This window comes from Glycine soja, chromosome 3 (genome assembly GCF_004193775.1).
Source record: "Glycine soja cultivar W05 chromosome 3, ASM419377v2, whole genome shotgun sequence".
Classification (NCBI taxonomy): Eukaryota; Viridiplantae; Streptophyta; class Magnoliopsida; order Fabales; family Fabaceae; genus Glycine; species Glycine soja.
This window is the reverse complement of record NC_041004.1, coordinates 32,537,313-32,559,710: the sequence shown is the minus strand read 5'-3', so window position 1 is coordinate 32,559,710 and position 22,398 is coordinate 32,537,313. Positions and strand designations below refer to the sequence as shown.

At 32.1% G+C, this 22,398-nt stretch overlaps 2 protein-coding genes across 2 annotated transcripts; one reads left to right on the top strand and one right to left on the bottom strand.

Moving 5' to 3' along the window:
- Positions 1–10,205: 10,205 nt before the first annotated feature.
- LOC114406477 lies at positions 10,206–16,404 on the bottom strand. Its single transcript, XM_028369183.1, has 3 exons — positions 15,288–16,404; positions 11,661–11,922; positions 10,206–10,796 (listed from the first exon to the last, which is right to left on the bottom strand). The coding sequence occupies exons 1-3, from the start codon at positions 16,211–16,213 to the stop codon at positions 10,617–10,619; spliced, it is 1,368 nt and encodes a 455-aa protein (XP_028224984.1). The 5' UTR covers positions 16,214–16,404; the 3' UTR covers positions 10,206–10,616.
- On the top strand, positions 16,374–21,817 carry LOC114405156. Its single transcript, XM_028367800.1, has 12 exons — positions 16,374–16,463; positions 19,246–19,289; positions 19,633–19,777; positions 19,868–19,889; positions 20,053–20,133; positions 20,229–20,275; positions 20,465–20,546; positions 20,801–20,946; positions 21,028–21,086; positions 21,262–21,382; positions 21,467–21,637; positions 21,749–21,817. The coding sequence occupies exons 1-12, from the start codon at positions 16,374–16,376 to the stop codon at positions 21,815–21,817; spliced, it is 1,077 nt and encodes a 358-aa protein (XP_028223601.1).
- The last annotated feature ends 581 nt before the right edge of the window (positions 21,818–22,398 follow it).

Here is a 22,398-nt window from a genome sequence, read left to right as displayed (position 1 = left end):
AACCAAAGGTAACAGCCATCACAAAATCTAGAGATTTGTCTATTATGTCTCTTGCTACACTATTTGGAAAATTACAGGAACATGAGATGGAGCTGCAAAGACTAAATCAACATGAAGAAAATGATAAGAAGAAGAAGGGAATTGCTCTTAAAGCCAGAGGAAAGTGACATAGAAGATTCAATTGACTTAGATGAAGATGAAGATCTTAGCCTCTTTGTCAAAAGATTCAACAAATTTATTAGAATGAGAGGAAATCAAAGAAGACAAAACTTCAAACCTAAAAGAAGGACTGAAGAGTCATTTCAAACTCCAAAATGCTTTGAGTGCAATCAACCCGTACATCTGAAGGCTGATTGTCCAATCTTTAAGAAAAGAATAGAGAAGTCTGAAAAGAAGACTATTGGAGAAAAGAAAGCAAAGAAGGCCTACATCACATGGGATGATAAAGACTTAGAATCGTCTGATGACTCTGAAAAAGAAATGATTAATCTATGTCTAATGGGCAAATACTATGAAAGCGACGAAGAGGTAACATCTTCTAACAAATCTATTTCTTTTGATGAGTTACAAGATGCATTTGCTAAATTACATAGTGAATCAATTAAACTAGCAAAACTTGTTTCTTCATCTAAGAAAACAATTTCAGATTTAGAGAAAGAAATTTCAAAATTAAACAAAGAAATAGATCTTCTTAAAACTGAAGTTTCAATCGCTAAATCTAGTGATAAAGTTCATGTTTCTACTATGACTAATGAAAAAGTAAATTCATGTAAATGTTGTAGCAAATATGTAGAAGAAATTAAAAATTTGAAAAACTCACTTGCAAAATTTTCTATTGGCAAGAATAACCTAGATGTCATATTAGGAAATCAAAGATGTATTCTTGATAAAGCAGGAATTGGATACAAACCAGAAAAACAACAAAAGTTTTACAAAAGTTTCTTTTCTTCCTCACAAAAATATAATTCTCCTTTCATTACATGTTTTTATTGTGGAAGAAAAGGACATGGAACATCTACATGCTATTTTAAGAAAAATTGTAACAACATTAAGATGATTTGGGTCCCAAAAGGATCCATTGTTCACACTAACACTCAAGGACCCAATAAAAATTGGGTACCTAAGTCACAATGTTAATCTTGTAGGAACCATTGAGGAAAAAGTGGTACATAGATAACGGGTGCTCAAAACATATGACCGGAGATGCATCAAAGTTCACACATATCTCTCCCAAGAAAAGTGGGCATGTAACTTATGGTGATAACAATAAAGGTAGAATTCTTGGAGTTGGAAAAATAGGTACGAATTCTTCAAACTCCATTGAAAATGTTCTACTTGTTGAAGGCCTTAAGCACAACTTCTTAGTGTTAGTCAATTATGTGATAAATGCTATCTAGTATCATTTGATTCTAAAAAATGTCTCATTGAACATAAACATGATACTAATATAAAGCATATATAGAATCAACAATGTTTATATGATAGACTTAAGTCAAAAACTAGATAATAATCAATGTTTTCTTAGCAAAGATGATGATCCATGGCTATGGCATAAACATATTGCTCACATAAACATGGAACACTTAAATAAATTAATTTCAAAAGATTTAGTTGTTGGTTTACTTAAACTAAAATTTGAAAAAGATAGACTGTGTGATGCATGCCAAAAGGGAAAACAAACTAGAATTTCATTCAAATCCAAAAACATTGTTTCAACTACTCAACCGTTACAATTGTTACATATGGATTTGTTTGATCCTTCTAGAATTATGAGTTTTGGTGGAAGCTATTATGCACTTGTCATTGTTGATGATTATTCTAGATATACTTGGACACTATTTATCACTCATAAGAATGATGCATTTCAAGCATTTAGGAAACTTGCAAAAGTTATTCAAAATAAGAAAAATCTCAAAATTATATCTATTAGGAGTGATCATGGGGTGATTTTGAAAATAAATAATTTGATTTATTTTGTGATAAGCATGACATTGAACATAACTTTTCTGCACCTAGAACCCCTCAACAAAATGGAGTTGTTGAAAGGAAAAATAGGTCTTTGAAAGAAATTGCTAGAACCTTATTAAATGATACTCTTCTTCCAAAATATTTTTGGGCTGAAGTCGTTAATACTGCATGCTATATCATGAATAGGGCTTTAATAAGACCCATTTTAAAGAAAACTCCATATGAACTGTTCAATGTTAGGAAACCAAACATCTTGCATCTTCATGTTTTTGGTTGCGAGTGTTTTGTATTAAACAATGGAAAAGAAAACTTAGGAAAGTTTGATGCTAAGTCAGATGAAGGAATTTTCCTTGGTTATTCCTTGCATAGTAAAGCTTATAGAATATATAATAAGAGAACAATGACAATTGGAGAATCGATTCATGTTTCCTTTGATGAGTCTAATGTTATTTCTCCAAGAAAGGATATTTTAGATGATATTGCAGAATCTTTAGAACAAATGCATATTGATGGACAAGATTCTAAAGGAAAAGGAGAAGGAAGCAATGAAGATTCTCCAGTAGAAGTCAAAGCAAATAATGATCTTCCAAGAGAGTGGAAAGCTTCAAGAGATCATCCCCTTGACAACATTATTGGTGATATCTCAAAAGGGGTAATAACTAGACACTCTCTCAAAGATTTATGCAATAACATGGTTTTTGTATCTACGATTGAACCTAAAAATTTAAATGAAGCCATAATAGATGAAAATTGGATAATAGCTATGCAAGAAGAACTAAACCAATTTGAAATAAATAATGTTTGGGAGTTAGTTGAGAAACCTGAAAACTACCCAATCATTGGAACAAAATGGGTGTTTAGAAATAAATTAGATGAAAATGACATAGTTATTAGAAATAAGGCTAGATTAGTCGCCAAAGGATATAATCAAGAAGAGGGGATAGATTATGAGGAAACATATGCTCCAGTTGTTAGATTAGAAGCCATCAGAATGTTATTAGCCTATGCATCCATAATGGACTTTAAGCTTTATCAAATAGATGTAAAAAGTGCATTCTTAAATGGCTTTATTCAAGAGGAAGTATATGTAGATCAACCCCCTGGATTTGAAAACTTAGACAAGCCTAATCATGTTTTTAGATTAAAAAAGGCTTTATATGTCTTAAAGCAAGCCCCTAGGGCTTGGTATGAGCGTCTGAGTAAGTTCCTTTTAGAAAAGGATTTCTCTAGAGGCAAAGTAGATACTACTCTTTTCATAAAGAGAAAATTATATGATATTTTATTGGTTCAAATTTATGTTGATGATATTATTTTTGGATCTACTAATGAATTATTGTGCAAGGAATTCTCTCATGACATGCAAAGTGAGTTTGAAATGTCAATGATGGGAGAACTTAATTTCTTTCTTGGATTACAAATTAAACAAACCAAGACTGGAATTTTTGTCAATCAATCCAAGTACTGCAAAGAGTTAATTCACAGATTCGGGATGGAAAATGCTAAGCACATGACTACACCAATGAGCACTGCTTGCTATTTAGATAAAGATGAAACCGGTCAGTCAATAGATGTTAAGCAATATCGAGGTATGATCGAATCCCTTCTTTATTTATCTGCTAGCAGACTTGATATAATGTTTAGTGTGTGTATGTGTGCTAGATTTCAATCAAATCCCAAACAGTCACATCTTAGTGTCGTTAAAAGAATCATAAGATATTTGTTAGGCACTATGAATATAGGTTTATGGTATCCTAGGAATTCCACACGTACCTTAATAGGATACTCTAATTCAGACTTTGCCAGTTCCAAAACAGATAGAAAGAGCACAAGTGGAACTTGTCAATTCATTGGATCAGCTCTAGTGTCTTGGCATAGTAAGAAACAAAATAGTGTTGCTTTATCCACTACAGAAGCGGAATATATTTCTGCCGGCAATTGTTGTGCACATATTTTATGGATGAAGCAACAACTCTCTGACTATGGAATCCTTCTTGACTATATACTTATTAGGTGTGATAATACAAGTGCAATTAATCTTTCCAAAAATCCAGTTCAACATTCTAGAACCAAGCATATAGAAATTAGGCACCATTTTCTAAGAGATCATGTTCTGAAGGGAGATTGTGTGCTAGAATTTGTTGATACAAAGAATCAGCTTGCTGATATCTTTACAAAACCTCTCCCCAAGGAAACATTCTTTGCCATTAGAAAAGAATTAGGCCTCTTAGATGTTAGTGATTTGGATAAATAAGGATTGATTGGTTGATTGAAATATTTATGTTTAATGATTGATTGTTTGTGTTGATTGATTAAATATGTTATTGTGCTTGATTTCAACTTGTGAATGGTTATGGCTGTGTTATTTTCTGCCTTATGTTAATTTCCACGTACTTTGGCTTTTTGATGTTGCCAAAGGGGGAGAGAAACGAGGATTAGGAGCTTAGAAATCAAGAGATCATAAATTCCAAAACATAGGGGGAGTATGGGATGAGTGAACATTCTATCTTGTATATATTCTATCTTGTAACTTGATTTCAGGAATTAAATTGTCATCATAAAAAAGGGGGAGATTGTAGAAGCAAAGACATTTTGATGTTTTGATGATGCCAAAGGATCATGCGCTTCTCAAGTTTAATTCAAGACAAGAATCCAAGAAATTCAAGATATATGATCAAGATAATCTCTAGAGACTTAGGAAGGGAATTCCAAGTTGAAACAACAAGAGGTTTGGCCAAAGAATTTACGCTAAAATGTTTTTACAAAAGATTTACTCTCTGGTAATCGATTACCAGAGGATGTAATTAATTACCAGTGGCCAAATTACTTCCTGAAATGCTTTTAAAATAGTTTTGAATACTTTTGGAAGCATGTAATCGATTACATGAGTATTGTAATCAATTACCAGCAGTTGAAACTATTTATAACAACTATTATAAATTTGAATTCAAATTTTACAATGTGTAATCGATTACACTTAGATGGTAATCGATTACCAGCAGTTATTGAACGTTTTTTATTCAAATTTTAAAGCCTGTAATTGATTACATAAGTCTTGTAATCGATTACCAGAGGAGATTTTCAGAAAATAATTTCCAAGAGTCACATCTATTCAAATGGTTTTTGAATGACCATCAAAGGTCTATTTATATGTGACTTGGAACACGAATTTGCTTAGAGTTTTTCTGAACAAAAAGTCTTATCCTCTCAAAAGCAAAATTGTCTTATCCTCTAAAATATTCATTGGCCAAAACACTTGCAATTCAATAAGAAATTATTTGAGTGTTTCATTGTTCAATCTATCTCTTTCAAGAGAGATTTCTTCTTCTCTTCTTCTTACTTCTGAAAAGGGATTAAGAGACCGAGGGTCTCTTGTTGTAAAACAATCTGAACACAAAGAAAGGGTTGTCCTTGTGTGATTCAGAACTTGTAAAGGGTTTTTACAAGATAGTGAAACTCTCAAACAGATTGCTTGAGGACTAGACGTAGGCACAAGGGTGTGACCGAACCAGTATAAAACTGAGTTTGCACTTTCTCTTCCCTTAAATTCTTTTATTTATTGTTGCTTTACATTTACATTCAAATTGGTTATTTTGAATCATCTTTTAGAAATCTATCTTTAAGGGAACATGGAACTTGCATTAAAATCAAAGTAGAATTTTTAATTGGGGAAATAGTTTGTAATATCTTAATTCAACCTCCTTTCTTAAGATATCTGAGATCACTTGTCTAACAAAATTATTTTAAATTTTGGTTTCAATATTTTTTATAACTACCAAATTTAATATCTTTTAAATATTGGTTTCAATATTTTTTAAAAGTTAAACAAATTTAATATTACAGTATTGTTATTTCTAAATTCGTTTATATATATTATAATTTTTTTTACCAATCTAATTACTAAATTAATTTTTTTTGTATTGTTTTTATACCACTATAAAATAATATCACCAAACCAATACTTATAAAATTGCTAAAACTATTGCTAATATAAAAAATTACATTACAAAACAAATTAAAAAATAAATCAGAAAAATAAATTTAGAATTAAAAAAAATGTCATACGGATAATTCGTATGACCCATAAGGATTACTGATCCGTATGATTTATAAGGATTGCCAATCCGTATGACATTTTGTTAAAAAAAATGTCATTTTCACATTGTGCGACAACCAACTGGGAAATGATTCAAACAACCAACAACCAAAACAATGATTCAAATAAAACAATGCACAAACAAATCGAAAATGATAAAGAGAATAACTTATCTCGAAGGAGAACAAAAATGTGTCAAGCCAATGAATGGAGAAGAAGCTTGCTGTGCGAATGGAAGAAATGAAGAACATGGAACATAGAAGAAGAAAGGAAGAAGAAGCACCAATGAAGGAAGAAGTGACTCGTATACGGACGAGTCACTTTTTTTTTTATAGAGAAAAGGTAAAGGGCATTTCGACCCTTTCACCTTGGTTGCTAGCAATGAAGGAAGAAGTTATAGAGAAAAGATAAAGAATATTTTAGTCTTTTCACCTTAGTTGCTGGGTGTCCCAGTAAAAATGTTAGATGCCCAAAATAACCACCTTTGGTTTAGGTGTGAGAGTATTTCTAAGAGCCAAATTGAAGTAAACGGAAATGAGTTTTTCGGAAAAACAACTTACCCCAGTAAGTTGCTGCTATTGTATGGGCTGTATAGGACAATTTCATTTGTGGGTCAGTTGAAAATGAAATGAATGAACAACTTAGAGAATGATGAAGAAGATGAGGTTCAAGCAGAAGATATTGGTTGAGGACGAAGGTTTTGACAATATAATGTTGTGAATTTTTTACACATGGAATATAACTAAATATTAATTTTGTTTTTGATCAACATCATTAAGGAATAAACTACTTACTTAGTCTCATTGTGACCATCAGATTATCTTGTTCTTCATCCAATGGTTTATAAAAATATCACAACTTGGGAGATAGAACAAAGTCTCCCACGATAAAAGTTTTCTTGTATGAGATAACTAACATTGATTTAATATCACTTACTCTTTTGATATAGCTCCCATGCTAACATGAATTCGAAAACGAAAATACTTGCATATATCCACTTTTTCTTTTAGACGCATGCTAGCATTCCAAAAGAAACATATATCCCATTCCATAAAAAAAATTTGAATTACAAATTAGTTTTTTTATCATTCAGAAAAGTACAAAGAAATTACAAATTAGGTTTAATTATTATTATTTTTGAATAGTAAGTTTAATTATTAATAATCTGTACTTTACTATTTCGACCATACATGTAGAAAAATTAAGTTTGGTGTCTGGACCACTAAATTTACTGTGTTTTAATCTCTATCATTAATACCATTACTAACGTTGTCGCTAAGATCACTATAAAAAAAATTTACGTTGGTTTCCCGGTAATATCCAATATATCCTTACAAGCTTTAGCCATTTAAGTCAATTATGAAATTAATTTTTTGTCCGAGATTTAATGTTGTCACATGAGCTATACTTATTGGATAAGTTATATAAGTATACTACTAATTACTCATACAACATCTAAATTAATAAAAAGATTGCAGTGCTTATAAAATAATTATTAGAAAGATATATAAAGAGATTAAATAAAAAGATGTATTAGGTTTTATTGATAGAGGTATATAAATAAAAAAATACAACGAAATTCATTCAGCATCGCTATTTTTTTTTTCAAATTTAGAAGTATGAAATGAAATTAATCTCTTTTGCATTATACAGTAAAAATATATAAAAAATAAAATAATTATTTTATTTATGATGCTTCATTTTAGTTTATTTCACTTAAAGTTTCTCCATTGAAATTTCTCTTATTGATTCTGGATCAAAGGTATTTTTTTACAAATAATATTACTTTAAAATTTAAACACATGGCTTAATTACGTTCAATAATTTTAAATGCAAATTTATTTAAAATAATGTTTTCAAAATTCAAAAAAGAAAATGTACACAATTATGATTGTATGAGTGTTGAAAACCGAACCAAATCAAAGTAAAATAAAAAATCAATCCAAAAAATTATAGAGCAAAAAATAATTGAAGGATATTAGTTTTATTTTTCCCAAATTAAATGATTCAGATCGATTTTTTGTTTGACATTAAAAATTGATCCAAATCAAATTAAACCACACTCATTAGTTTAATTATTATAGAACTTATATATGTGCACAACATTTAATTTAAACATTTGTGAAAATGACACTTACATACAATCATACACTAAGATTAAAACATTAAACTTAACGCTCGGACTCTCACTCTCTCCTCTAATGCCTAAAATTGAAACCCTAAGACTAATGCCTAAAATCATTCTCTGTGATCCTCTCTTCGTTTGCCCCAATGTTTCTCTCCCACGTGTCTAGCTCTTTGTTTTACTTTTTTTTTAAGTTTAATCATTACAACTTGAACCAATTATTATTCAAGTTTTTTTTAATTAAAAAAAACTTTTTAAATATTTTTTTAATACTTATTAGCAGAATTTTTAAATTGTAAAAATTAAACTGAACCAAAGCATAAAAGATTGATATAATTTAATTTTAATTTCATAAATAATCTTAACTAACCAAACCATGACTTAATTTTCTTATTTGATTCTGATTAATATTAAGTTAAAATCACCTCAAACCACACACAAACACCCCTCAAAAGTGAAGCCAACATGGATGAAAAAATAATGGGATTAACATGGATGAGGTGGCGTGAGGTGACAAGAGAATAACAGCTGATGGGGATGTCTCAGACAGAAGGTGCTACCACAGGCCCACCCCTTGCGGGCTTTCAAAGTGGTAAAAGAATTTTAAAATAAAATTATTCAACTATCAACAATAAAGATTGATTATATATATATATATATATATATATATATATATATATATATATATGATAAGAAAAGAGTAATAAAAAAATATTAAATATTAATAATGTATTTAGAATGATAGAACATTCACATATCACCACTCACTTATCAATTACTCATAACTGGATCAGTCATGTATCAGTTTGTTTAAATTAATTTGTTAAAATAAATATTCATTTTAATAAATAAGCAACTTTCTGATTAAAAAAAGTTGTATTCTTACAAAAGAAAATTCATACGGAACACAATAAACTCACTATGGCTCTGATAAATTCATAGTTTGTAAATGTTTAACAATTACATTTAGATGAGTGTTAACACTTTACTTTCTAATACATGTTTTTAAACACATTTTTTGTTATTAACTGAAATTTATTAAAATTATAAAATCAAGTAAAATTTAGTAAATAAAAATTGAAATCCACATCATCTCTTAATCTTAATAAAAATTTATATTGTTAATATTTCTCTTAACTAGCACTAATAAACAATTTATTTTAAAAGATATAGAAATTTTACTTGCAATCAGTATAAAACTATACTCAACAAGCAATTCTTGGATTGGCACTCATTATAGCCAAACTACACCCTCCCCAAAATATTTTTTTTTTTATATGTAATCTAGCTTCGCCCTTAGGGTTTTTCAATTGGTGATTCTAGAATCCAAAATGAAGTTTGGCAAGAAGCAACTCATAATTGAGTTCTAATATAAAATAGATTCTAACACTTCCCAGTAATAATAAAAAAACTCGTTTGATTAGAATTTCTTTCTCAACCTTTTCAAAATAATATCTAAACCTCCTCTAACTCGTTAAAGTGCTAAACCAAATGCACACTAAACATATGAAAATTGACTTATGAAAATTAATTTTTCTATTGTCCTTCTTCCAACTGTTCCTATACTGTTCATGTAGTTGTATTAATATTTAATTTTATTAATATTTAATTTAATGATTCAATTTTAAAACTGTGTGATTTTTAATGGACAGCATAGAAACAACTGAAAAAGGAACAGCAAAAAAATCAGATCCGGCATATGAAAACATAGAATCTAAACCTCCTCTCACTACTGTGCTTTTCTCACATGCTCTCCCAGTCCCACCGACTAAAGATGTAACCCAATCAATAAAGAGCATTGTTTTCAGTTACATTAAAGGTGCAGACATTTGGGTAGATAAAGCAAAACATCACACCCAAAATTCTTTAAGCCAATCATGCTTTCAACCTTTTACACCAAACACAATTTAATTTATATCAATTTATATTACTGATATATAAAATATAGTTATAAACCCTCATCTTTACAATTTAATTTTAACAAACACAATGCATTATCTAACCAATAGAAAACTCTGGTTAACACGTGACATGAAACATATCTCATTCCAAAGTCAGATAAAGCAAAAATAGCAAGTGGGAAAAAATAGAATATTTTAGGCTAGATGTTTGTTTCTCTCCTTATTTTACCAAGCGATCTTACAACAGTAGCTGGGTTGAGGTTTCACCCGCACACCAGCATTTACATCTAAGTAAATTTACAAAATGTAGGCAAAGGGAAAAAATATAGTATGTATATGTAGTATTTTACCATGTGGAAGCCATCACCCTTCCTCCCTCTATACAAGACTCGTGGCAGATGGATAATAAATCTGCTTGATTTCATTCAGCCAGCAGTGATGATGACGGTGTAAACAAAGCAGTTTAAACTACCGACCTCTTCTGACAATCTCGTGCATCTCTACTATCAAAAGTTTGCAGCTGACAGCCTCACACAATGGGAATTGGGATGCTCGTGCTGTTAACATTATGAAGCATTTGGTTTTGCACGGCCTTGACAGCAGCTACTCTAGCTGCATTGGCTGCTCTGTTAGCGGCAGCTACTGCTCTATTAACCCTCTCATCTACCTTGGCCACATCATAGGCTTTCTCAGCTGCTCTTCTTGCTTCCTGTTTTTTACAAGGAAACACATCACTAATAATGAAAGCTCCTAATGATGCAAACATAACTGTTTGCAGTTGATTTTGTCTCTTCTTCTACACAAATGAGCTAATTTTACACGTATAGAAGTAAATGTTCAATAATATGGAAAATTGTAGGCAGAGAGAATTTTTGACAAAATGAATGGCAAACTTATTGACTATTGGATAAATGAGGGACTGTTAGTATTATCTTATCCAACAACTCTTGAATCTAGCTAAAATCTGTGAGAATTCTGGCTATTTATTTCTAGGGGTGTAGTAATACTATTTTTTACTTGGAATTAGTGAAACAATTGTTAAGATGCAGTGATAGGAAACCAAGAAACATAGAGCAAGGAAACCAATATAAAAAATTAGTAGATTCAGAAATAAAAAATTACAATAAAGCATGTAACTAAAGTATATCACATTTTACATCAAAAGAGAGAATGTACAATTTTCTCACTTTGAGAAATGCTTAAATTATGCACTCCTCCTTGAAAGATGGATATAAGTTACATTTGAGTCTATTTTAATGTAAATGAACTTTCTAGAGTTCTTTTCTTTCTCTTGTTTAATAATTGTTTACAATTGTTTAAGAGGTTTGTTTATATTGAAAATTATTTCGATGCAACTTGTATTCCCCGATTAAGAGAGGGGAGTGTCATTTAAGCATCTCTCTCAAGAGAGGGTAAAACAATTTGCTCAGAAAAAATTGGCACATCATTATGCCATTGACATAAATATCACCCAGACTATTCTATGCCGACTTCTTTGTTCTTTAATGATACATTGAGAAATAATATTAAGCAATATATTAAGGTAAACTAAATCATAAAATGTAGAGTGTACCTGGACTGCATTAAGTACTCTGGAATGATTGACCCCAACAGGGGAAACAGGATAGGTGGTACTCTGTGTGCTTGGAATGTCAAGGACTCCATTTTGCCAGTGACCAGACTGGGTTTCTCCATTTCTAAATGTATACATTCCAAGACCTTGCCTTTTGCCTTCATGCCAGGATCCTTCATAACGATGGCCATTAGCAAAACTGTATACCCCAAATCCATGCATCTTATCCGCAAAGTATTCGCCAGCATATGTATCGCCATTTCTGATAAAAACAGAAATAATTAGTTCCAACAAAAATAAAAACACTTACTGGTGAGCAAAGAAAAAGCAGCCACTCAAAGTCCAGTGTAATTCAATTAAAAAATAATGCACCAATGATCCTGAGAAGAGAGGAACCCACATTCAAGAAAAAATCAGAAAAATGTATTCATGCATCATAGGATTAAGCACCGATTTTCATAAAATGCACGCCCAAGACAGCACATTCCATTTTGAAATGAAAAAACAGAAGGAATCAGTGTAGATTGTAGATGCTTAACAAAGGCCAACTTGTGGAATTAGCTCCTTGCAAGGAACTCGAGATTATGTGTCCCTTCAGAACATGTGTTGTGTTATTATTATGGAATAACCTATTGTTTTAAAGTTTGAGAGGTATAAAGCACCTTCAAAACAGAGTCTATCCTTGGGAGCAGATACTCTTTCCCTTGTAAACTGAAATTAGCAATAATGAAGATAAGTCCTAAGAACATGAATACATACAAATAGGGGTCATATGCAAGTTTACACTTTTAATCTTTCAGTTTTTACTGCATTTTAGTAATTATATTTGTTGTCTCATGTATTCATAATAAACAAAAATCCACAAACCCTTAATTTGTGTCAAGATTCACCAACTTGAAATTTATGAAACATAAATAATGTATTAGGGGTTTTTATAGATAACTATTTGATCTTTTATTCAAATGAATCACAAAAGAAATATAAAATAACAAGTAAATAATGTATTCCCTCAAAATGGTTTTCTACTCTCCTCTTGTATTGGTCTTTCTTCCATAGAAGGACATAAAAATTTGTTCACCCAGATAATGAAAATGAACTCATTCTCATCAACCAGTACTATAAATAAAGAGAGCACCTCAAAAGCAAATACAATAATATCATAAAATACTTCCATCACCTCCTTTTTCCTTTTACTCTGATGGAAAGGGTCCCTTTATGTGATATCCATCAATCCTATTTCATACTGCCATTGATAATTCTACAATCTTTACCCCTTCCATTCCCTTTGGGTTTTACTGATCCAAACATGTTCGAAATGATTGCTATGGCGGGTGTGTTTAAATCATGATCAGGGTAAGAAGTATGCTTGCCTCTCTCCCTACAAACTTATAAACTTATACTTGCTATTCACTAGACATTTACCATTTCAAAACTTAAAATGTAGTACAATAAGAAGGAAAGGTTTTCAGACTGATGTTTTGTATTAAATTAGTAATCAGACACCACAAATGAATGTGGCTTTTCATATAATAGTAGTATACTTCCACAAAGAAGTGGCATTTCCTTTCTTGCTGCCTCTTCCTTTCTTCTTAATTCCCCATATGAGGTCCCATCAGGGTTTGAACCAAGAGCATCAGTCTCAGACCATTTATTCAAAGCAATTTGACCAACTTCATTATGAGATTTCATGCTTACTGCATCTTTTCTTTGATTTCAATATTAAAATCCCATTTATTAGCTTTCACACAGCTAGTCAGTTGGCAGACAAATGCCAATGTAGGTAAAACAAACTACCATTAGAATAGTATGTTACGGGTATTCAGTCTATTTAAATCTTACTTCCTTCCTGGAAAAGCTAAAGATACAGTAAAAATGAACATCCTCAAAAATCTCAAAACAATGGCTTTGCAATAAGTACATGACATATTATGCCCAACAATTGTTACCAATAGGTACACACAACTGATACACGACCCAAGCCAAGTAAAATTTCAAAGGCCTACAGGTACTTTTGACAAAACAGAAGCCACAACTGAAGCAAATTAAATCAAAGACATGTTCTATATCTTTATCCTCTATGCACATGGTTTCAACTGTAAGAAATGACTGGTATTCTAACTTTTAAGATAATAAAATAAAACCTAACACAACCCACAAGAGCAGCAAAAGGTTACACTTAGAAGTTGCAGCAAATCTACAAAACTAACGACAAAGTACATAACCAAATCAAGCCCCAACATCCAGCCAAAGTAACTCACAAAAGCTTTACACACAACAAATCAAAACAAAACAAAACAGGGAAGCAATCAGTTTACATCCAATAAAAAAGCCGCCATCACACCATTCTCAATTGTCATACACTAAACACCAATAGCCAAGCAACATGTCAACAACAAAGCAAGACCTACACACACATGGACAGCTAGAGCAACATACACTATTCCAGAAGGAAGAAATTGTCAAGCCAAAGGCAAAGCACAAAACCAAATCAAGCACCAACAACCTGCCAAAGTCATCTTATAAAACTTTCATACATGCAAAACAAACAAAACCAAAACATGCACGCAATCACAACAAACAAAATAAAAATCAACACCAACAAAACCATGCTTGATTGCTAAACACCAAAGACCAATCAACAAAATCATAAGTTCATAACCACACGCACACAACGCATAAGTCACAACTAACAATTGACAACTGAAGCAAATCAAGCTCTTGTGTATCTTTATCCCCTATGCACATGCTTTCAACCGTAAAAACTGAATAGAAATGAATGGCATTCCAACATTCAAGATTATATGCCCTAACACAACCCACACGGACAGAGAGCAGTAAAAGGTTATTGAATGAAGAAATTGAGGCAAACCTACAAAACTGATGACAAAGTACAGAACCAAATCAAGCCCCAACATCCTGCCAAACTAACTCACAAAAGCTTCACACATACACACAACAAATCAAAGCAAAACAAACATCCAATCACTTTATAATTACATACTACAAAAGCCTCCATAACATAACATCATCCTCAATTCTCAAACCCTAAACAACAAAGCACCCCCGCCACCAAACACGCACACACAAGCAGCTAAATATCATTCAAGAAGTAGGATATTGCCATAATCCACAAACCTAAGAAACCACAAAACTAAACCAAGCACCAACACCATTCCAAAAACACCTCACAAAACATTCACACACACACAACAAACCAAATAAAAAACACACCCACCACCAATTCACATCCAAATCCCAATCAAACACCAATCAATAACACCAAAATCAACTTCCAACAAATCCAAGCCAACAAACAGCCATCAACTACTACAAACCAACTGATTTCAGACATGTTTGGATTCAAGTAAGATAATCCAGAATCACATCGAAACACCAACTAACCCAATCTTAAGTAAATATTCACATGTTCAGTTTCACACTGGCAAATCAATTCTGAGTCCAGAATTGATTGTGAATTAAAACAACCTTACCTAACTATTACATAATTAGATTACAAAAAAAATTATATCGAATTTTACTACCAACTTACTTTTAAAATAAAATAAAAACATTCAAACACAAAATTTCTATCACTTCAATTAAACACAAACCTCCCGCAATCCATACCTAAAATGGTAGTGTCCAAGGCCATGCTTAACGCCCCACTTGAACTCCCCGACATACCTGCTCCCATCATCGCACGTGTGAACCCCACACCCATGACTCTGTCCACTCAGCCACTCCCCGGCATAAACATCCCCGGTGTAGAACCGGTACACCCCGAACCCGTGCCGTAACCCTTGCCGGTACTGCCCTCGGTACCGGCTCCCCCGGGCCCACGTCTCCACCCCGAACCCATCGTACTTCCCATCCACCCAATCCCCCTCATACCTTCCACTCATACTGTAATAGTAAACCCCACTCCCACAACACTTCCCTCCCTTCAGCTCCCCCTCGTACACGTCGCCGTTCGCGTAGGGCACCACGGATAAGCGAAGGCCCGCGGGCTGGGGTTGGGCCTGGGCCGGGCCTGGGCGGGCTCCCACGGTCCAGAAGATTGGGAGTTTGAGGCCGGACCTAGCCTTGGGCTTGAGGTTGAGGAAGAGGCGGAGGGAGGGGATTCGAGGGAGGGCGAGGTTGAGAGAGAACAAGAGCGCGGCGGAGAAGGAGAAGGCGGAGAGGAAATCGAGGAGGAAGGAGTTTGTGGGGTGGGAGACGAGGAAGTAGAAGAAGGGGAGCAAGAGGAAGAGGAAGAGGCGGAGACGGTGGCGGAGGCGGCGGCGGAGGAGGGAGAGAACGGTGGTGGTGGCGGCGGCGGTGGTGGTGGTGACGTGGCGTGGTTTTAGGGTTGGGAATTTGTGGAGGGTTGGGGATTTGGAAAGATGGGGTTGGGTGGTGAGGGAAGGTCTTTTGTAGGGTGCGGTGGAGGTTAGTGATTGGAGAGCATCTTGGTTTGGGTTCGGAGTTAGGATTGGGAGTGGGTGGTGGTTGAAATCGGAAGAGACGCCACTGCTTTCTTTTCCGATCTGGACTTCGGATTTCTTCTGATGCATTACATAGGAGAAAAAGAAAAAAAAAAAAACAGAAACCAAACAACTTCGATTCTTCTTGCTCCACTATGTTGTGTCAAAGGTTGTTGTTTGTGTTTTTTGAATTTTTTTGGGTGGTTTTTTGAGTTTCCTTCCGTGTCTATTTATTAGTTAAGGCAATGCGATGAATGCTGAGAGGAATGGTGAGAAAGTCTTGGCATTTGGAGGAAAAAGGAAAGAACTGCGGCAAGTTGCAACTGGGTGGGGGTGGGGGGTAAGAGAGTAATTTTCCTTGAAAGGAAAATCACTGGAAATTTCTGAGGATAATATATATTGTGTTGGCTAAATTTAATAAATGTGAGCATGTTAACAAATAAATACACTTTTAATTAATTAAAATGTAATCAGTATTATAAAGGTTATTAAATTTGTGGCTAATGTAGTTTGAATCACATTGTAGTATTAATGTATACACTATTTATTATAGAAAAAAACATGTACACAAATTTATTTTAAATTTTTTTTAAACAAGTAGTATTATTTATTTAAAGTTAATATATAAAAATGTAAATGATTTTTTAATACTAACTGATAAAATTTGTTGCAATAAATTTGTTTTTTTTCTTTTGAATAAAATTTATTAATTTTTATCATAATTATTTTAAATACTCAGAAAAGTGTGATCTCTACAAAAATAATAATAATAAATAAATTTTTTTATAAAAAGAAATAATAATTATTTTAAAAGTTATACATATTTTTGATTTATTGATATTCTATAAACTTTATTTGACATAAAAGTTCATCTCATCAAATTATTTGATTAAAAATAGAAAAGAACTGTAAAAAAAAAAGGTAGAATGAGCAGCACGTACAATATTGCTAAGCAAGGCTTGATGGCATATTGTGATTGCCAGTATAGACTTACTTTGATTGCTAGAAGATTATTATACAAACCTAAATCACAAACAGTTTCACTTAATTATTATTACTCAATTTGAAAATTGCCCTAAGAGTTATTCACCAAGAAAAAACAAGTGAGGTAAGGGAATTCATATAAAATTGATTTGATAAGATAAATTTAACGTTTTGGAACTATATATTCAATTAAAGGTTAAGGGTAAAAATTGAGTTTTTTATTTGTATTTTTATGAGATTTTTTATTAAGCATCTTAATATTTTATAAAAATATTAAATGGAAATGACATATTTAATATTTTTATTTAATAAGTATAAAACTAGCAAAAGAAAATAGTTGAAGGATTTAAATTTTTTAATTCTTTTTTCTTCTAATGTCAAAAAATTATTCTTAAAAAAAACTTCTGAATTCGGGATAACATTATTAGAAAGAAAAGAAAGCAATAGCTTTGTGCCTTGGAAGTGTCGTTGGTTTAATTTCAATCCTTTTAATTTGTCTGCATTTGAATTGACGTAGTCATCCATTGCGGGAATGAATAAACAATATATATTAAAAATAACTTAACATAGTTTATTTGTGAATAATAATTTGGTCAACAATCCTTTGTAGAATAGTTTTAAGGGAAAAAAAAATGGATTGCTACTGCTGATGTTATAACGTTGAATTCAAATTAGGTACGGAAAACTCGATACTTGGCCTGCAAGTCTATTGTAAAGTATAAAAAAATATTTTATCACTAATAAAATAGATGGTTGGATTTTTTCATCATATAGATTAGGATTTTAATTTTTTTTCTGTACATAAATTTTTTATTAGAAAAACAAAATTCAATTTAATACTTGAAAAGAGATTAGTCTTTATTTTTTAGTTACAGTCTGATAGATTAATTTTATTATTATTATTTTTTCGAGACTAGTATAAGTTTTTTTGGGGGTAAAATATGGTATTAGTGATGGTATTTTTATTTTAATCAATTTGGCACTTTAACTTTAGAAAAATAATAGTTTTTGTCCCTCATCACATACGGTGAGGAGGGATGAATTGTAAAGTTGATATATTAAATCAATCAAAGTTATAGTTAAAAATTAAAAGTATAAAGATTATATATATATATATATATATATATATATATATATATATATATATATTACAAAAACAAGTTATAGTTATTTATTAATAATCACGAGACAATATATGAAGGAACATGTTGAAAATTATGAAATTAAGTGTGTTTGATTTATGTTAAAAAATTGAAATTGATTAAGTCTAAAATTAATTTTAAATATATTTTATATGTTTGGTTTGATGTTAAGAAATAGTTGAAAATTAATTATGATTTGAAGTAACTTTGACTAATTTATGTATTAAATTCAAAATTTTATATTAAATTTTATTTATAACTTAATTTTATAATAAAAATATTTAAATATAAATTATATTACTTCAAAATCAATTATATTTAAAATTAATTTTATCAATACACAGTAATAAATATATGGGGCCACTCTATCAAGAGAATGAGCAACAATATCAATTTTTCTCCTCACATAACCAGGGCTAAAGCCATGATTATGGGATAAAACTTTGGCATTCATCAAGAATGTTACCTAACTATCATAAACATCTAAATTTGTTTGTTTTTTTTATATATCAATAATGACCTTACAATCCATCTCAAAATGCACATTATGTAGCCCCAAGGAGATAACATATATATTACAGCCAAAGCGGATATGATACCTTGACACACTAAGACACAAGCTCCTGCAGTTAGTCTTAGATATGACTATGACTTCATGATCAAAATTAATACATAAGCCGAATCTCGTGCAATTTGCATAAAATAAATAAAAAATACTACATTTATATACTATCTATAAAAGAGAATTCTCTGGAAATTACTGAAATACCCATGCTTAAGATTGTGACAACTATCCATTTTGTTGGTTTTTTGGTCTTTTAGCCCTTAATTTACCACTCTTTTGATGCTTACAGGTGTTTAATTTTGCTGATTATGGCATTTACATGTGTTTTATTTTGCATGTTGTACATGTGCTGGCCTTTGCTTCTTTACGTGGTTTCTTGCATTTCAATCTTCATTCTTCAGTTTGCGCGTTTTTGGTTTTCATTTTTGCAGATACAGACCAGTTTAATTTGGGTTCTGTTTGATGCTGTTTTGATGTATGTTTTGTTATATTCGATGTTAGCTTATGGTTTTCTGGCTTTTCTTTTCTTACATGCATATTACCTTTCAGGGTTTTTGGCTTTTGTTTCTGTGGTGTTTTTATGTTTGTTTTGTTGCATGCATGTTATTTTTTAATTTTGTTGTGTTGGACGATGTTTGGTTTGCATGTTTGGTTTAGGGCTGGTGGTACTTTTGATGTTCTGTTCTGGTGCTGTTTTCATGTGTGTTTTCTTACATGCATGTTAGCTTCTCATTTTTGTGTGTTGAACGAGGTTTTGGATTTTTGTTTAGCTTATCGTGTTTCTGTTTTGATGGTGGCTTTGTTGTATTTTTTTGCAGTGTTATGGCACGTTCTCTAGACAAGATAAAGAGCATCGATGGCTCAAAAGAAACTCTTAAACTCAGTGTGAGGATCAGTTATCTATGGTTTATTGGCATGCCTAACAAATCTGAGCAAGCTGAAATGGTGTTTGTGGCCTCCGATGTATGCTTCAATTCTGTGTTTTTTTTTTGTAGCTTTATTACTTATTACTCATTGTTCAGTTCATTGTGTTGTAACCTTAATGCAATCCAGGGTGATGAGATCCACGTTGTTTGTAAACAAGACCAATTGAAGTAAAAAAATGGACTTGAAAGAAAATTGTACTTATGTCATGCACAATTTTAAAGTGCTAAAAAACAATGGTCAGTACAGAGTGTGTGATCATCAATTTAAATTAGTGTTTATTGGGGTTACTGTTGTGAGGGAGTGTGTTCTAGGGGACATCCCTTTTAGAAAATACAGGTTTGCTAGATTTGCAGATGTTGTGGTTGGCCAGTTTGAACGTGGACTATTGGTTGGTATGTTAAGTTATATTTTTGCAATTGAGTTTATTTTGAAAGTTCTGTTGTTTTTGGAATTAAATAACATTCCTTGATTTTCCTACTTGCTTTAGATGTTATTGGTGTTGTGGAGGAGGTTTTCGGCAAGTTTCAGGAAAAGGTAGAAGGGTAGTTTTCAAATTAAAGGACTTGAGGTGAAGTTCGATTCTTGGTGACAATTTATGTGATATGCTTTGTCAAGTTGTGGCTATGATTATATTATTATTAATAACTGATTGTTTCATAACTATTTGTTTTTGATAGCCAGCAATTGCTATCTTTCACTTTGTGGGATGATTATTGCTTGCAGTTTGTGAAGTTCTTAGATGATTATGAAGGTGATGGTCCAATTACAGTTCTATTAAGTCATTGTAGGATCAAGGAAGCGCAAGGTATATCCTCATCTTGAATTTATTGATTTCTCTGTTTATGCTATTGCATGTTATGGTTCTGTTTTTAAAAATGATTCAAGATCTTATCCTGCATCGATCAGTAATTCTTTCAAGGCTTCAAAGTTAATTATTAACCAGCCTGTGATGGAGATTCAAGAATTCAATGAACGGTATTTTTTGTATGTGTTATGTAATATATGTTGATTATATTTTGTCTTATTTTTGTTGTTCATTGTATATTTGTAGACTTGCAGAGTTGGGCATTGAGGCCCGGTCATTTTTTAAATCCCATGGTGAAGGGAGTACACAACTTTTAGGTTTTATCCAATTATCATCAAAAGAATCATTCTTTGGCAAGGCTGAGGCAAAGACTATTGCTGAGATTAACACCATCTCTGAAGTAATGATCTTATATAGATTTTAATTCTTTGTCGTGCATTATCTGAAGTTTTTTATTTGATGTCTATGCTGTTTCATGCAGGAAATTGTTTGTGTCACTGTTGGCACAATTACTAGGATTGTTCTAGACAATCATTCATGGTGTTATACAGCTTGCATTCAGTGCCATAAAAAAGTGATGCAGAGATGGCGCCCTTTACATGTGCATGCGGCAAATACAATAAGGAAGTTGTGCTTAGGTGATTGTGATCTTTTAAAATGTTGTGTATTTTTTATGCCTTCATCATTTTTTGACTATTGGTGCATATGGTGGCAGGTATAGGCTTGAGGTGATGATCAACCAGGGAAATGAAAGCACAAAATTCCTGCTTTGGGACCGTGAATGCAGTGAATTAATTGGCCAATCAGCTGATGCAGTTAATAAGCTTAAAATTGAAGTGTGTTTTTGGATTCAACTGTAACTGTTTATGTTTGATATGTTATTTTTTGTTTGTGTAATACAATTATTCTCTTTGAACAAGGATGATGATGTTGATTTGAATGCTTCACCCCAAGCACTTGATAAGCTGTTGGGTCATGAACTTGCTTTCAAGATAAATGTGCAACCCAAGTTCAGGAATTCTGCTGTTTTGAAGTGTTCAGCTGACTCGAGCTTGATAAATGTTGTGATGGATATGCTAGCTGATGCTGAGGTAATGTTCAGTGCAAGTTATTTGACATTAACTATTGTGAAAAGTATGTATTCTATTCATATTTATATGTTTTCCATGGGTTGTGTTATCTTCAATGTATGTCTTATTCAGACATCTTCAAAAATGGATATCCCGGTTTCTGATTCGAATCATTCTGCTCAACATGAATATGAGTTTTGATGACTGCTCTCATTTTTAAATATGATCTTTCTTGCAATTCTTGCATTTTGACACTTCATGACTTTCAACTTAGCATTCAACTTATTGATTGCCATTTGTTTTATCTAGCAATCCAGATCATGATCCCCTGCTTGGACTCCCCTTGACACCTACAAAGCGGCAGGCATTTCAGGATTGTGATGATGAACCAGGGATCTCTCAAATTTCATATGCGCAGCTTTCATCCAACAAATTAAAAAAGCATGCCTGAATTTAGTGCATTTGGTTGTTTCCAAGTTGTGTTGAACAATTCCCCCCCCCCTTGGTATTTGTATATTGTACATTGGCTTCTACCTTATTTCTGTTGTGGTGGTGTTGCTTTTGAACTCTGATCAGAACTTTTGTTTAAATTTTAATCTTAGTTTGTATGCGAGTATCCTGGCATTTTAGTTCTGTGGCTTATCCGATGTCACCTTAACTATTGCACTATATTTCAAAATCCTTATTTGTTCAATTGTTAAAATAACTATCGACAGACCATGCTTATATTAATGGTTATAAAGCCATCTTTAAAGAAATCGAGCTATGCAAATGTTATGAAT

Bases quoted from the DNA above. Each gene is read 5' to 3' on its own strand.
- LOC114406477 (XM_028369183.1), bottom strand. From the start codon at position 16,213: ATGCATCAGAAGAAATCCGAAGTCCAGATCGGAAAAGAAAGCAGTGGC. The intron at 11,923-15,287 runs GTATGGATTGCG...TGTTTTTATCAG, and splicing joins CTTGGACACTACCATTTTAG to AAATGGCGATACATATGCTG. The intron at 10,797-11,660 runs GTACACTCTACA...TGTAAAAAACAG, and splicing joins GAGTACTTAATGCAGTCCAG to GAAGCAAGAAGAGCAGCTGA.
- LOC114405156 (XM_028367800.1), top strand. From the start codon at position 16,374: ATGAATGCTGAGAGGAATGGTGAGAAAGTCTTGGCATTTGGAGGAAAA. The intron at 19,290-19,632 runs GTATGTTTTGTT...ATTTTTTTGCAG, and splicing joins CTGTTTGATGCTGTTTTGAT to TGTTATGGCACGTTCTCTAG. The intron at 19,778-19,867 runs GTATGCTTCAAT...AATGCAATCCAG, and splicing joins TGGTGTTTGTGGCCTCCGAT to GGTGATGAGATCCACGTTGT.